The sequence below is a fragment of the Oikopleura dioica genome, chromosome 1 (genome assembly GCF_907165135.1).
Source record: "Oikopleura dioica chromosome 1, OKI2018_I68_1.0, whole genome shotgun sequence".
Taxonomy (NCBI): Eukaryota; Metazoa; Chordata; class Appendicularia; order Copelata; family Oikopleuridae; genus Oikopleura; species Oikopleura dioica.
Window position 1 is genome coordinate 13,503,967 of NC_137291.1, and position 14,466 is coordinate 13,518,432.

A 14,466-nucleotide genomic window follows, 5' to 3' on the forward strand; every position below is an offset into this window, starting at 1 on the left:
TAAAAAATCGTATGATGAGTACTTTTATTAAGTACAGTGTCGGTTTTGAAAGATATTTACAGTTGTTCGAGGTCAAAAATGTGTTGTTTTAGCTTTTGCTTTTCTTTCATTTTCTGCCCAAAAAGTCGATCATTTTGAAAAAGTCTTCGTCCGAGACGTCCTTTTTCTCAGTTTCTACCAAATTTTTTGGGTCCATGTTTTGCAACATCTTTGAAAATTCCTCATCTGACATGTCAGAAGTGACAGTAATCACAGTTTCCTCTGGCTCGGAGTCTTTTGTCTCTGGCTCTAGAATTTTAACAGATGGAGCGGCCTCCCACTGGCTGAATTTCATCATTTGCGGTTGAGCCTTTTTAGCTTTTGACGAGTTTTTGCTCTTCTTTTCCTTCTTGGACAATTTCGGCATTTCAGTCGTTGTTGTTGTCGGTCGAAGAGTTGTTCGGACAGCTTGATTTTTAGCGACCTCGAGTTTGTCTTGCTCGATAATTTTCATCAGTCGCTCGAGTTGAACCTTAGCGGCCTTGTTTCCCTTGGCTACTTGTTCTTCAAGAAGCTTTTTTCGCTGGAGACGGATTTTTCGCTGCTGCCATGGTGGGAGATGAGCAAGAGGGCCTCCTAGGAATGGATTTATTATCAGAATAGATTGCTGGTTTTTTACCTTTTTGGGAAGGTTGCGCAGTAGTGGTGGCTTTGGTTGTCGTTGTAGCTTTAGTCGGAGCTAATCCGCCCATGACACCGAAAAATCGCTCGTCCGCCTTTTTCGAGTTTTTCTTTTCCGCCATTTTCTGATAGGTTTTGTGGACATTTCCATCCTCATCGACGTTCAATGCGAATCGCATCTGATCTGGCTGCTGTTTCTTCAGTTTTTTCTTGTCTTCCTTCGCCGGCTTGGTTGTAACGGGAGCTTTGGTTGTTTTGACGGTTTCTTCTTTTTTGATCGAATTCAGGAGGGCAAAAAAGAAGTCGTCCGGGACCTTTTCGGGAGCCTTTTTAGTCGCTTGAGGGGTCTTTTTGGGCGCTTTTGTTGCTGCGGGAGCGTTTTTGAAATTGCCGCCGATTACATTTGGTCGACCAGGGCCAGAGAATCGAGGAAGATTTGGTCGAGCGGGCTTTGTTGTTGTTGTGGTTCTCCTTGTTGTTGGGACTCGTCTTGTTGTTTGAGGAGCTCGGGTCGTTGATGTTTTCTTGAGATTGATGACTGGATTGAAAACTCGATCGGAATCTTTCTTTTCTTTCTTCAATTCTTTCGACTTTTTCGAAGGTTTTTCGTTGTAAGTGGGTGCTCTGTGGAGATCTTCGATGTTGCTGAAGTATTCAATGCGCTTGGCAAATCGGTCTTCTGCTGCTTTCATCCAATGATCTAAAGGATACGCTAGAAGAGCCAAATGAATCGGTTTCATTACCTGGAGGATTCGCGAACTGGTCAAAGAGCATAGCTTCTTGCTTGACTTTCTTCTGCTCTTCGAAAACCCATTCAGTGTAGTCAGTTGGCTGCCATCCCTTCGTGCAGTTGTCCTAGAAATGGCGTTGATAATTCGATCAAGAGAATAAGAAAAAACCTTGAAACAACAGTTTCTGCAGACAGAAACATCTTCTGTGTCGGAGTAAATCTTGCAATTGTGCATGTGAGAGTCCTGAAGATTGACTGGGTTTCCATCGATTTCCCAGAAATTTTGTTTCATGTTGTTGATGCAGGCGACCTTTTGCTGACATCCAGAGCGCACTTGACGAACTAAGATTGGATTATCTTTGTTTTCTCATTCGAAAATGTTTTATCAATCGGTGAAAATTTTGATCCATTCCTTGAGGTCCATTTTCGCTGTTGATGCTTCCTTCAAATCTCACTTCGAGCATGCAACTTTTTTCTGTCGATCCACAAGTCCTGACTTGTCCCATTCGGTAGCACTCTTCGTACGAGTTTCCAGAGCATTCCAAGCATCTGAGATTTTCCTCTTCTTTAGGGAGATTGAGTTTTTCCGCGAATTTCGCAGCTAGATCTTCTCGTCCAAGCTCTAGAAAGAAAATAATCAACGGAAAAAAGGGGGAAAAACTTACTTTTACCCTTTTCAATCATATCTCTGAGCATAGTCTCGCTGTTCAAGTACGCTGGATGTTGCATTTTCTTTGCGAACTGGCCAAAGCTTGTGTTTAGTTCGTTTGGATCGACGACGAATTTTGGGTTGCTGATTGTGCCTTGTGGGTATTCAGGTTTTGGAGCAGCGTGGAGCTTCGCTGTTTGTTTTTTATTCTTCGTCTTTTTTGACTGCTTTTTCGTTGTTTTTTCTTGCTTTGGGGCTAAAAATACAAATAAACATTCGATTTTTTAGAAATAAAAAGATCGATTGACCCAGAAAATAGAGAATTTTGGGCTTGGAAGATGAACTTTTATCGGCAATTTTAGAAATTAAGAATCAAATCAATCAAGATTTTGTACCTTTTTCAAGATTAATCGTCAGCGCTCCTTCATCCTCTTTCGGTATCGTCTTCGCCGCTGCAAAAGCAGATAAGCAAACAACTTTTAAAATCCTCATTTTTTAAAAAATATAATTTTTTTGAGCTGATTTGACTGAGATAAACCCTTCAAATCAACTTCAAAGTAATCATCCCTTATTATCGTTTTCTTATATATATCTGGCTTTGTTTACATTTCGACAAATATTTCCAGCGGATGGAACTAAAACTTTACACCGCGATTGTTTAGCTGGCGATTTGCGTTGTCTGCTTTTTTCGAAGGAAGGAAATTTGATTCAAGTAAATATTCAAAATGCAGAATTTATCCCAATTCTTTGCTTTCATCCTGCTTATTTTTAAAAAAAACAAAGACAAAAAATGCTAACGGGGAATTTTATTTGTCATAATTTTCGGTGAAAATTTAAATTGACAAAAAGTAAAAGTAAAAGTAAATTTTCACTGGCTATATTGTGAATTGATTAAACGTCTAAGGCGGTCCGTCTTTAAGATAATCCTGTTCAGAGTTATTTTTGAAGCGAGAATTTCGTTTAGGCTTTGAGTAATCTTTGAAATTTAGAAATCATTTAAAAATATTCAAAATAAATAAGCTCTCATTGAAAATTCTAACTCTGTTCCTGTTGATCCTCAGTGAGGTTATCGACCCAATCGTAGAGCTTGTCAGTCAAGTCCTTGAGAATTTCTTGCTGCTGCTGATCGAGAGAGTCCCAGAAAGCCCCAGATTTTTGTGAGGGGAAATCCGCTTTCACGGCTTTAAATTCCTCCGATAGCCAGTCGGTAAACCTTGACCACTTGTCAATTTCGGGCATCTTAAAAATCAATTTTTTTATCTGGTGAAGAAAATGCTTCGAAGGTTGATTTTATGCGCCAGAAACAGGAAGTGTCGTCGCGGTTTGGAGGGCTTTTGATCACGTATCTGGCGTTTCCTGTCTATTTTTCAACCTTTATGCGCCATAAAATTTATGGACTCTATAACGCTGGCTCGAAATATTCATATTATGAAGCCAAGAAGACTAAAAAAGGGGGTTGCGTCAGGAACCGACAAAAAAATTTGACAAATTTTGCGTGGGCGGCTACTCGGATGCTTATTGGCCGGAGAGCTAATTCCAGGCTTCTGATTGGTAGAAAATGTCCACGCCAAATTTGTCGAATTTTTTGTCCGTTCGCGACAACTCCCCGAAAATAGACAGGAAGTACCGTCATTGAGTTCGTGAGGGTTGAAAAATAGACCGGAAATTCATGATACACGTGATGCACTGCCCTTTTTCACTGGTATCCAGATAAAATGTAAGTAAAATTATTAAAACGTATCGAAATCCTGCCGTCAATTATCCAGTCAAAATTGTTACTTGTTCTTCTTGTTGAAAGCTTTTTATTTCAGGAGATTTAGCAGGGGTCTGCTGGGGAAAATTGGAATGATGAGATTCGTCAGAAGCGCGTAGCTTAGCACCCTGAGCCCTTTTTACACTTGAGGATGATCCTCCCGAAATCCTGATTTTATGCGAGGGATGTTGTAAAAAGAAAGTTTATTTTTTGAAAAGATGCAGTATAAAAGTCTAGAGGAGAAAAAGAAGCAATATGTTCCGGGCGGAAATTTTCTCGGCCTCATGGTACTCGAATGCGATTAAATAATTGAAAGAATCTTGTTTTAGCGGATCTTTCAAATGCTTGTTGGATGCCTGGCATGGTTTGTCCCGGGAATTATTATAATGGAGAATCCGCAGTTAAATCCGCTTTATGGAACTGGCATCTTCTATGTAACCAGCAAAATACTTTTTCAATAGAAAACAATTCCTAGACATTCGTTCTCGCTGGAATCATCAGCTGGCTCCTACCCTGCTTTAAAATCCTCTCCATCGTTCCGTGGCCAATTAGCGCTGGTCCAGAATCAATGATCTGCCTGATCGCCGGTTTTTTCTCGGTCTTGTCCGGCATCGCCATTTGCATCGGCCAGAATGATATTCAGCCCTATATTCTCAAAATCGCCCTTGGTAAGCCTGAAGAATAAGAGTTGATAAGATATATTTCTAGTGCTCAATGTGATTCATTCGACGATTTTGTACGGAACTCCTGTTGTGATCTGCAGCCAAAGTGCTTTTAGATTCTTTTTCATATCCGATACTGAGTAAGCGGATAATTTTCTCGGGACGTTTTCACGACGATTTTTAAGGGTAATCCTATACATCGGCGCGGCGCTGCTCGCTCGATCCGCGCTCCGCCAGAACCTATTTTTCACTAGGCCATAAAATTCGACGGGAGTAAGATTTTTTCAAAATTCAAAAAGATTCGTAATCCTTAAACTCTCTTCTATCGCTCTAGCAAAAATGAAAAAAATCGGGAACGAGGAACTATCTGAAAACCGCCGGTTTCCTTCAAAAGACATTTACCGCGACATTTCTCATTCAAATTTCACGAAAATCAGATGGTCTTGTAGAGAATCGTCTGCTCTACAATTCCTCTGATTTACATTTTCCTTTAACGTTCTCAAAAATTCTCGATGATAGTTTGAAGAGAGTGCTATTCTATTCTGCCGGAGCGCGCCGTGAGAAATAGGAAGAAGAGAGGCGCGAGGAAGCATAGCGCTGTTTTAAAATGACCATATAAAATTATTGAGAGCGCAAAAAGAAAATCTAAATCAGAGGAATTGTAGAGTAGACGATTCTCTACAAGACCATCTGATTTTCGTGAAATTTGAACGAGAAATGTGGCGGAAAATGTCTTTTGAAGGAAACCGGCGGTTTTCAGATAGTTCCTCGTTCCCGATTTTTTTCATTTTCGCTAGAGCGATAGAATAGAGTTTAAGGATTACGAATCTTTTTGAATTTCGAAAAAATCTTACTCCCGTCGAATTTTATGGCCTAGAGAAAAATAGGTTCTGGCGGAGCGCGGATCGAGCGAGCAGCGCCGCGCCGATGTATAGGATTACCCTTAAGCCTAACGACCATGCAGGCTTTCAACAACATGGAAGCACGGGAGCGCTACGAGCGAGACATGGAACGAGCGAGCATCGTCAAGAATTATGAAGTTTCTGAAGACAACCACGGCCAATCCTTGAACATTTCCTCGGCTGGTTATAAAAAAGTTGTGGTAAAGGCAGAACCTATCTTTGAAGACATGAACGAATAAAGACAAAAACGATATATCAAATAGGTGACAATTTGTTACTTGGAATCAGAAGTTACTGTAGATTTTAACATGGAACATGTTCAATAAAATAAGAATATGGCGATATACAGCGAAACTACCGCTAATCAAAACATGTGTCCTAATTTGCAAATGAATCACGAGCGTCGCTACGCAAGCTAAAATGTTCTTCTAATGTTCAAAAAATGACTGGTATTTTCGAAGTTGTAAGCACAAAGTGGGATGTGGCTCGGGGGTTTAATCTTCAAACCACCACCTTCTTCCGCTTGTCAAAACTTACGCGTGAAGCCTAATGCAGAAAGTCAAATTTGAACGAAAACAAGCTCTTTTTGAAGATAAAATCTTGTTTCCAGTCCAGAAGTTCCAAAAGTCAGAATAGATTATGCAAAAAAAACAAACTGATTGTTTCGTTATTTTTAACCTTTAGCCACCTGCGAGCCCGTCAACTGTCAAGTTGTTTTAGAAAGCAAATAGAACTTCAATTGTGTGTCTTTAAAATTTCCGCTGACACGCCAGTTCTTATACGAAGTATTCTTCCGCTGAACATCGGATTAAATTTAACGGTTTACGGAGGAATTCACGATTCCGCGCTTATTTCCAATGATTCTTGACTTTTTTTTCAATTTTTGTCAATTCTACTAAGAATCTATCTTTTGAATTGAATATTTGTAGAAGCAGGAGAAATGTCCAGAATAATCTTATATAGTGTTTTTGATAAAGTTCATTCTTGAGCGGTAACTGACACCGAATCTCCGTTATGAGAACTCAGGTGTCGCTGCGGAGAGGCGACGCCCAGAGTACTTCTACGACGCGTTACGTTTTCTAGCTCATTTTGACTTAGAGAAAAATGAAGGTAAAGTCGAAACTGTAGAGATATTTTTAATCGACAATTTCTAGCTCTCAATTTTTCTCGTTGCTTACCAATCCGGCGAAGCGATCTCTTGTGGGGATCTATATGATGGCACTGAAACGGTTGAAATAACTTCCCCAGGCTTTCCTGGTCCCTATCCGAGAAGTGATGGTTGGGAGGATATAACCTGTATCTGGGCGATCGAAAATAAGTGCAATCTCGGATATGAAATTATCCCCCATCATTTCGATGTGGCATATCATTGGGGCTGCAGAAGAGACAAGTTAGATATCTGGACATACGATTCGACCGGCGAAAATGAGACGAGTACATTCTGTAATAGGGACCAAAATGGTAACATAGCAAAGAATGGCCCTTTGGACTACACCTACATCGTCGAGTCAGGCGATGTATATTTGAGACTCACTAGCGACTGGCGCAATAAAGGATTAACAAACACTGGTTTTCGTCTAGAAGTTCGGCCTATTCGTGATCCTTTCTGTAATCCCTTCGTAACGGCACAACCGGGATCTTGCTTAGCCTCGGAGAAACACCCTCGAATTGCTTATTGGGAAACATCAGATATTTTTGAGAAAGCAGTGCCTTATTCTGAGTACGATATACTGACATACGAGTTTTTTCCCGCGGACATCATTTCAACTGGCGATGATCTTAGAAAAGAATGTCTCGATCGTTGCGTCGATTCTGCTGGGTGTTTCAAAGTCAAGCTGAATCCAGAATCCGAAGAGAGCAAATGCGAACTTCGTGGACATAATCTCACGCCGGAAGAGGGTTTAACTTTTGCAATCAATGGCAAAACCTGCGATACTTTGCCTCAACAGGCATGGGAAGATAGAGCAGGTGTTTTCACTTTCTCTTGCCTCTTTTCAAATATTGAAAACGTTGAGCAGTGGTTAGAATATCTCATCAGTCAAAATGGAGCATATACTAGCTGGAATACGTTTTTGACAGAGGAAGGGGTTGTCAAATCGTCAAAATGGACGTTTGGCATCAACAAGGATAAAACCAGCCCTGATGGAACTTGGTACGCTTTCAGAGCGAATGTTTACTTCAGAACATTCGTGACAGGTTTCAAAAGCGCCTTGGAAAAAGATCTCTACATTTCACTCGCCGAAGCCGCCACTGAAGAATTCATCGAAAATCTGCAAATCGGAGATGCGGAAGTTCTCGAAACAACCGATCCAATCATCGAAGTGGAGCTTCTCAAGGAAGGTATCGATCCGCCAAAGAACGCGTTTGGCTTTGTCTTCAATCGAATGGAAGAATTCATGGCGAGCGCCGTCGAAAACACAAAGAAAAATGCGAACAAGAAAATGAAAATGATCAAGAACCGGTTCAGTTGGTTCACTGACTACTCAGACTCTCCCTGCCAACAATACGCCGGCGATGAGCCTGATGCAGGTATCGATTATGTCCCTGCAACTCTGGATGTCAACGATCAATGCGCTAGCGTCGCTTCTTTTCATCCAGCTCTAGTCGGATACTTTGAAAATTTTGTCTGCCTTGATCGAGTGGACCCGAAAGCGCGAAACATGCGAAGAACTGCTGTCAAACTCGGCCTTGCGAAGAAGTTCTTCAACAGAGTTTTGAAGAAGATGTCTTGCCCTCAATCAGTCTGAGCACCAAAAATTCACAAACCTTTCTGATTCACTTGATTTTTAAAATAAAAATTGAAAAATTACAAAAACAGAGTGGTCTCCGTTTGCCCAAATCGCCGTTTGCCCAAGTCGCCGTCTGCCCAAGATCGCCGTTTGCCCAACTTGGGCAGACGGAGACTTGGGCAAACGGCGATCTTGGGCAGACGGCGATCAAATTGAAAATATAATCATAATTCAATTTAAAGAGATTAATTCAAGGTTTCAGAAAATTTATGAGCGCAAAGGAGACTTTGATTTCAGTTTATAATTACTAAAATCGGGAAATTTCTCATCTTGAATTATGAAATCAAAACCACCAGGATAGGATAGATTTGAAGTGGTAAAGTAAAATCGCTAGTTTTACGTCCGAGGCCTATAGATTGAGGAAACGATGGATGCCGCATCCAGGATGCGCCGAGTCCTCACAAGCGCTAATCCCCAACTTGGTTGAATTGATGGTTTCCAATATTACTGTTTCTTGTGATTCATTTTCGGTTCGTTTTATTTTTGATGATTTCAAAAAACTTTTTGTGGGGCCGGAAATCGTAAAAACTGCAAGTGCAGTTTTCTTCAGCTCGTCAAGACGAGTCGAATGATGGGTCTAACTCCTGATAACTCTAAGGATTTACCGGTTTACCGGCTGGTTACCGGAAAATACGTTGTCACCGGCCGTTTTTGTTCTAGAAGTGATAGACTAATGTTTGACACCGGAAATTGTTCCTTACAGTCAGTTCTCTTGCAGCCTTAAAGATGAAGGTTGTATCAATTCTCTGAAGAGAGTTATCACTAAAATACTATTTTTTGCGAAAATGGGACTAGAAATTAGGAACGTGCAGCAACAACAAAATTTTAGTAAAAATTACTGTTTTTAGTGATAACTCTCTTCAGAGAATTGATACAACCTTCATCTTTAAGGCTGCAAGAGAACTGACTATAAGGAACAATTTCCGGTGTCAAACATTAGTCTATCACTTCTAGAACAAAAACGGCCGGTGACAACGTATTTTCCGGTAACCAGCCGGTAAACCGGTAAATCCTTAGAGTTATCAGGAGTTAGACCCATCATTCGACTCGTCTTGACGAGCTGAAGAAAACTGCACTTGCAGTTTTTACGATTTCCGGCCGCACAAAAGTTTTTTGAAATCATCTTTGGAGCTATTTCTGATTGAAACTGAGGTAAAACAATCATTGTGAGTAGTGAGAAAAAGGGGAAAACTGATGAAACTCTTCCCAAAACCTCCTCCCAGCGAAGAGGAGTACTCAGGCTTGATTTACAAAGATCAAATGCACAATCTTATGACAACCGAATAACGATCCAGTCTCAGTAAACCGGAGCCTTTTTTCTTCTTGATAAACTCGTCCGGGAATAGTTAATTAGGACTTTGATTGAGAATTAAGCGACTCTCATAATTAGACCATCCATTACGAAAGCTCTTCTTTATCAATGTAAACGATGTCATTTCGGAAAGCTTCCGTAGAGTCCACGATACTGAATTTTTCATTTCGTCTCTTATTTATGTGTTTATGCTCAAGAATTTATTCGAAAATCGGATACAACTATTGAAAAACAATATTAGAAAATTGTGGTGCTTTTGTCAAGAATTCACGGATAATAATCGTCAAAAGACATCACAGGACAACCTTTGTTTTCACCTGAAAGTCTCTGCAAATCAGACCGCAATCAGCAGACTCAGTGATGATAATGACATTGTCGCCTTACTTCTATCATTTCATGATCAATCAATTTAAAAAAAATTCACATCGCCGTTTGCCTAAGATCTCCGTCTGCCCAAGTTGGGCAAACGGCGACTTGGGCAGACGGCGACTTGGGCAAACGGCGACTTGGGCAAACGGAGACCACTCACAAAAACAAGCTTTTTTTTCAAATTTCATTTCCTCTGAATAAAAAGTTCTTATTCATTAACAAGCAGTTATAAAAAGAAAGTAGCACTAAAAGCCAAACTTCTGTCGGCTTGTTGTGTGATAAATAAATCTGCTTGCCATCGAAGGACCTCTCCTCGAACTCCGACGACTTTTGACTTGTTTTGTATATGCGTAGTAGTTATTGCCAAGCCTGTTGTATCCTATCAAATCCGCCAAGGCTCCAAGAAATAGAATCGAAAAGATGAGAAAAACTTTCATAATTTTAATTCCGTCTGAATAAGAACAAGAAAGAGCAGTTATAAATACACAGAATTACGGCGCTATTGGGTAATAAAAATAAAATAAAACGTGCCGATATATGCGCAAATAGAACGATCAATTTCGGATTTAGGAGCGTAAGACAGACGGTGTGTAACTTTAGCATAACATTGTTATTTTTTCAACTCAATCAATCAAATGATTCAGAAAGAAATGAAGAGAATCGGACGCCTTTGACGCTTCTTGCTTCAGATTTCCATCAGAAAATGGACCATTACTGTAATAACTGACAAGAAACCGTCTATCAAACCACGTGATCTGACAAGTGCCAAGTCCTAGCCGTCCAAGATCATAAGTAGATCGGCGGCCCCCGGATCGGAAAAGTGCAGATCGGATTAAAAAATAATGGACTCTTATTGTATCTTTATACCCCCGGATAAGCAGCAGTATAGATATTCAGCGCGTCTTTAAAAATCGCGTAGCCCCTTTTTTAAATTACTTCATAAAAGAAAAAGGAATGATGATGCTTCAACAGGTAAAAAGAGATCGAATTCTTTTTCTTTCCTTTTTAAGCTTTTAACGGGCTTTTTCATGGTTATTATTGGTAATACTTCTGGCTATGCTCTCGAACAGAATTACAAGTATTACGATCCCTATCGCCCGGTTACTTATCAAACAAAGCCAGGATGAGAGATTCAGAATTAAAAATAGTCAGTTTTGAGCCTTGAAAAACTCTCAAAATAGCGATCATTTGTCGAAGACCTCCGAAACACCATCAATTCTGCGGACAATGAAGATACTTCTGCAGACGATTTCTTGGCGCAAATTGGCTTCAGCAGCTGAAAAACTAGTTTAGACTGACTTTTTTTACTGTTTGCATTTATTTTTGTTTTCTCGCAATTATAACAAGTTCTTATCGCAAAGAAAATCGAAAGAAAATCGATAAAAATCTCTTTCAAAATGTCTGATAAAAGAAATTTCGAACGGAGTAGCCAGGTGCAGAAGGTATGAAATCATTAGAGGCAAAAACAAATAGATCTTCTCCATTTGGCGAATGACTAGCATCATAAGTAAAGTCCTGAACTTGTATGCCATCGATGCTCATGATGGATCGGAGTGTCGAAGAACCATCAATTTGCCTGACTTCAACGGAATACGTATTCCACTCGCCGGTATTGCAAGAAAACTTGTGGCTCATTTGATCGTCAGAATCATCATAAGTGGTAACGAAAAGAAGAGAATTCTCTGCGGGCATTGTGTGAACCAGAAACGTTCTAGCGCCAATGGTTCCTGTATTTTCTCCAGTAGTCACGTGGATGATATTATTCCAGTTTCCATCTGGCGCCATGTTGCAAAGAATATCGACGGAGAATTTATAGTTCAAAGTCGAAGTCACGGTCGCAAGTTGATTATTCCGGAGAGGTGTCATGTCCGTTCCATTCACAAAAGTCTCGCAGTTTTGAAGCCCACAGCATGGATCGTGGCATTTCCACAAAATTGAGCACTTGAAAAGAAAAAATCCATTATTTTTAAAAAACAAACCTCGACAGTAAAAGCAGTGGCAACGTTCACTTTCGTTGAAAATCTTCTGAATCTAAAAGAAGCAGAAGAAATCAGTTCCCCGTTTAGTTTGAGACCGTCGTTTGTTATCGCCCCGTTTTGAAGCACCAACACTTTTAAAAGCTACTCTTTCGCTTTGTGTATTTAAACATCTCATACTCAAGAATAACTCTCCTGTTATTTCATCAGAGGTAACATTACAGTCGACGAGTTCTTGGCTGAAATTGGGATCAACGACATCTGCTTTCAACCTCAAATAAATACTCCTTGTTGATCCCTTCTGTACAGGCCATCTTCAGTGATCTCTTCGATTGATACGTTGACAATTGAACCAAGGCCCTCGCCCCCTTATTTTGCTCCAAAAATGAGTGAACAAGAAAATACTTCACCTTGAATGTCAAGAGTCACATTTGGTGAAACAACCGGTATTTTTCCATTAGAGCTCAAAGAAGAAAGCAAAAGCGTCGGTTTTTCAGATTTGATTTCGATACTTGGCTCACAGAAAATTCTTTCAATTTTTTGGGTGATAAAGTCGGTTCCATCTACTGTTACTGACTCAACAATTGTTGAAGTGTAGTTTACTAAATTTTAGAAATAGACGAGAATTTTCCCGAGAAAAACCTGAATTCGCGTCGGTGAAATTATCAAAGCATTTTGAGTATTCCAAAAGGGCAAACGTCGAAAGTTTGCAATCAGTGGATACTGTATCATTCACATGGCTTTTGTTGACCATGAACAAATTCAGTAAATTTGCATCGATGCTACTCGAAGTAGAATTGTGACACTCTGAATTCTTTTTGCTGAGTTTTGGGCAGCCTGTATCTCTCTGTTATTCCTCTTACCAGAGTGAGTAAAGCTCCTGTTTCTTGGCAATCGACATTGAATAAACTACAGCTGCTTGCCACTTCTGTAAAAAGAAACAAGAAGATCATCTTTTGCCGCTTTGTGAAAATCTACTGCCAGCAAGAAAAACACAAAAACTATAATTATATGTATGCTGCATCGTAATTTGGACAAGACAAATGACATCTTTCTCCTTGTAAAATTGCGTCGAAAAAGAAGCCGGTTATCATTTTGGTATTCATTGAGCCATGAATGGAAATAAACTTTGATGTTTCAGCAAACTTTCTATGTCAAACAAAACTTCTTTCGCTGCAAAATCGTTCTTTTCGTTGGTTTCGTTACGCCTGGAGTGTTGAATCAATATTCAATAGGGGCCAATCAGAGCAGGTGTGATCTTAACTCGCCCCAGGGAAAGCCTTTTCTTCTCGGAGGAGATTCGATAAATCCGTTTTTTTTACTGAGAGAACTTTAAGAGAAGGTAAAAACAAAATCACTTTGATTGACCCAAAGTTGTCATAAATTATGATTTTGAAAATTAATTATAAATGATGTACTCAATTTTAGGCCGTCAAATTGAAAGTCCTAAAACTAAAGGATTTTAGACTTGATTCCTTGCTTTGTAATTAACTAATAAGAAGTAAGGATGACAATAAGGCTTGACATTTTCGTTCACATACAATCTAGCTTATCTTAAAAAACTGCGATTCAAAACAATTTTCAGAGAAGAAAATTATTCCGAAATGAAGAATATCATGCTATTTATGCTTTCCTTGGTTGGCCTCACCCTCGTCTGGCTCATTCTACTAGCATCCACTGTATCTTTATCAGACACGAGATCGTATGAAGTTTCCAGGTCTGTTCAAAAACTTGAAAAAGAAGAAGCTTTGGATGCAAGAAAAACAAATTCTTCAATTATTCAAGCGCCAAAAGAAATCGAAGAGAACCCGCGAAAAATCAAGGAAGATCAGCAGAAAATACGGCTGGAGAAAAATCGCGCTTTCTGCGAAAACAAAAAGTTCCAAGATTCAAGCAAATTTGAATTGTATGGAAAGTCGTCTGGAAATGTTGGCTTCAAGGAAAAGAGTTTTCAATTCTGTTTACAAGAAATTATACTTATAAATCCTTTTTTCTTCCTTGAAATACCTTTTCTGAGACCTGTCTTGTTGCCAAAGCTGCTTCTACTTCCCTGTCGATGGCGTATCTTTTAGGCAAGGACTCTTTTTCTTTCAAATATTTGCTTGAAATTTTTAATAATTTGAGTATTTAAGGGGGTAGAAACAGCTTTTTTCCGAAGAAGGCATTTTTTGACCGGCTCTACAGACAAGAAAATCCTACATTTTCAAATTTTCTCTTCAGGTTTAGATAGATACATCTTAGATCTAGGAACATCTGCCTCAAAATTTGTTTAAGTCATCAATTTTTTCAGTAAGCGGGCTCAGAAGCAGCTCATCTCTCCGAAATTCTCGATTTTCGCCAATTTTGAAACACGAATATTTCGAGTCACCTGTTAGTTAAGCAAATTTCATTCACAGTTATGTGAAGCTGAACCCCTTTTCTAGGAACATTTATGAGGAATTTCCGTTAGCATAAATAAATCTTATGTTTTCTTTTATGTAGCTACAGTCCAAAATCGAGAAAGCTGTTTCTACCCCCTTAATTGTTTTTTTCAATTTTTAGAACAATTTGTTTTTCTTTAAAAAATCAATTTTTTGGTTTTTCTTTTTTTTAATTCCCAACCCGGGATAATAAAAAGAACAAAATAATTTAATATTTTTAAGTAAACAAATTTGTTCTAGAAAT

The 14,466-nt window shown here is 39.3% G+C and overlaps 4 protein-coding genes and 1 long non-coding RNA gene across 5 annotated transcripts; 2 read left to right on the forward strand and 3 right to left on the reverse strand.

The window, feature by feature from the left end:
• Positions 1 to 7: 7 nt before the first annotated feature.
• LOC145695473 (uncharacterized) lies at positions 8 to 1,769 on the reverse strand. Its single transcript, XM_081772456.1, has 4 exons — positions 1,560 to 1,769; positions 1,404 to 1,515; positions 659 to 1,360; positions 8 to 615 (listed from the first exon to the last, which is right to left on the reverse strand). Exons 1-4 carry the CDS (start codon positions 1,680 to 1,682, stop codon positions 107 to 109), a joined length of 1,446 nt encoding a protein of 481 aa, XP_081628582.1. The 5' UTR covers positions 1,683 to 1,769; the 3' UTR covers positions 8 to 106.
• LOC145695474 (uncharacterized) lies at positions 1,729 to 2,584 on the reverse strand. Its single transcript, XM_081772457.1, has 3 exons — positions 2,435 to 2,584; positions 2,056 to 2,295; positions 1,729 to 2,012 (listed from the first exon to the last, which is right to left on the reverse strand). The coding sequence occupies exons 1-3, from the start codon at positions 2,529 to 2,531 to the stop codon at positions 1,744 to 1,746; spliced, it is 606 nt and encodes a 201-aa protein (XP_081628583.1). The 5' UTR covers positions 2,532 to 2,584; the 3' UTR covers positions 1,729 to 1,743.
• A 1,369-nt stretch (positions 2,585 to 3,953) lies between these two features.
• LOC145711111 (uncharacterized) lies at positions 3,954 to 5,657 on the forward strand. The gene is made up of 5 exons (XM_081788839.1): positions 3,954 to 4,079; positions 4,122 to 4,226; positions 4,268 to 4,460; positions 4,501 to 4,594; positions 5,403 to 5,657. The coding sequence occupies exons 1-5, from the start codon at positions 4,011 to 4,013 to the stop codon at positions 5,593 to 5,595; spliced, it is 654 nt and encodes a 217-aa protein (XP_081644965.1). The 5' UTR covers positions 3,954 to 4,010; the 3' UTR covers positions 5,596 to 5,657.
• An 803-nt stretch (positions 5,658 to 6,460) lies between these two features.
• On the forward strand, positions 6,461 to 8,148 carry LOC145698471 (uncharacterized). Its single transcript, XM_081775677.1, has 2 exons — positions 6,461 to 6,466; positions 6,511 to 8,148. Exons 1-2 carry the CDS (start codon positions 6,461 to 6,463, stop codon positions 8,101 to 8,103), a joined length of 1,599 nt encoding a protein of 532 aa, XP_081631803.1. The 3' UTR covers positions 8,104 to 8,148.
• A 4,023-nt stretch (positions 8,149 to 12,171) lies between these two features.
• Positions 12,172 to 12,771, reverse strand: LOC145695460 (uncharacterized). The gene is made up of 3 exons (XR_014133729.1): positions 12,666 to 12,771; positions 12,445 to 12,616; positions 12,172 to 12,404 (listed from the first exon to the last, which is right to left on the reverse strand). It is a non-coding gene; the product is annotated as an uncharacterized LOC145695460 (long non-coding RNA).
• Between the last annotated feature and the right edge of the window lie 1,695 nt (positions 12,772 to 14,466).

Excerpts from the sequence above, each read along its gene's own strand:
- LOC145695473 (XM_081772456.1), bottom strand. The coding sequence starts at position 1,682 with ATGAAACAAAATTTCTGGGAAATCGATGGAAACCCAGTCAATCTTCAG. Across the intron at positions 1,361-1,403 it reads CCAGTTCGCGAATCCTCCAG|ATCATTGGATGAAAGCAGCA; the intron begins GTAATGAAACCG and ends CGTATCCTTTAG. Across the intron at positions 616-658 it reads TGCGCAACCTTCCCAAAAAG|GAGGCCCTCTTGCTCATCTC; the intron begins GTAAAAAACCAG and ends ATCCATTCCTAG.
- LOC145695474 (XM_081772457.1), bottom strand. The coding sequence starts at position 2,531 with ATGAGGATTTTAAAAGTTGTTTGCTTATCTGCTTTTGCAGCGGCGAAG. Across the intron at positions 2,296-2,434 it reads GACGATTAATCTTGAAAAAG|CCCCAAAGCAAGAAAAAACA; the intron begins GTACAAAATCTT and ends TTGTATTTTTAG. Across the intron at positions 2,013-2,055 it reads TATGATTGAAAAGGGTAAAA|AGCTTGGACGAGAAGATCTA; the intron begins GTAAGTTTTTCC and ends TTTTCTTTCTAG.
- LOC145711111 (XM_081788839.1), top strand. The coding sequence starts at position 4,011 with ATGCAGTATAAAAGTCTAGAGGAGAAAAAGAAGCAATATGTTCCGGGC. Across the intron at positions 4,080-4,121 it reads GAAATTTTCTCGGCCTCATG|CGGATCTTTCAAATGCTTGT; the intron begins GTACTCGAATGC and ends ATCTTGTTTTAG. Across the intron at positions 4,227-4,267 it reads ATGGAACTGGCATCTTCTAT|ACATTCGTTCTCGCTGGAAT; the intron begins GTAACCAGCAAA and ends AACAATTCCTAG.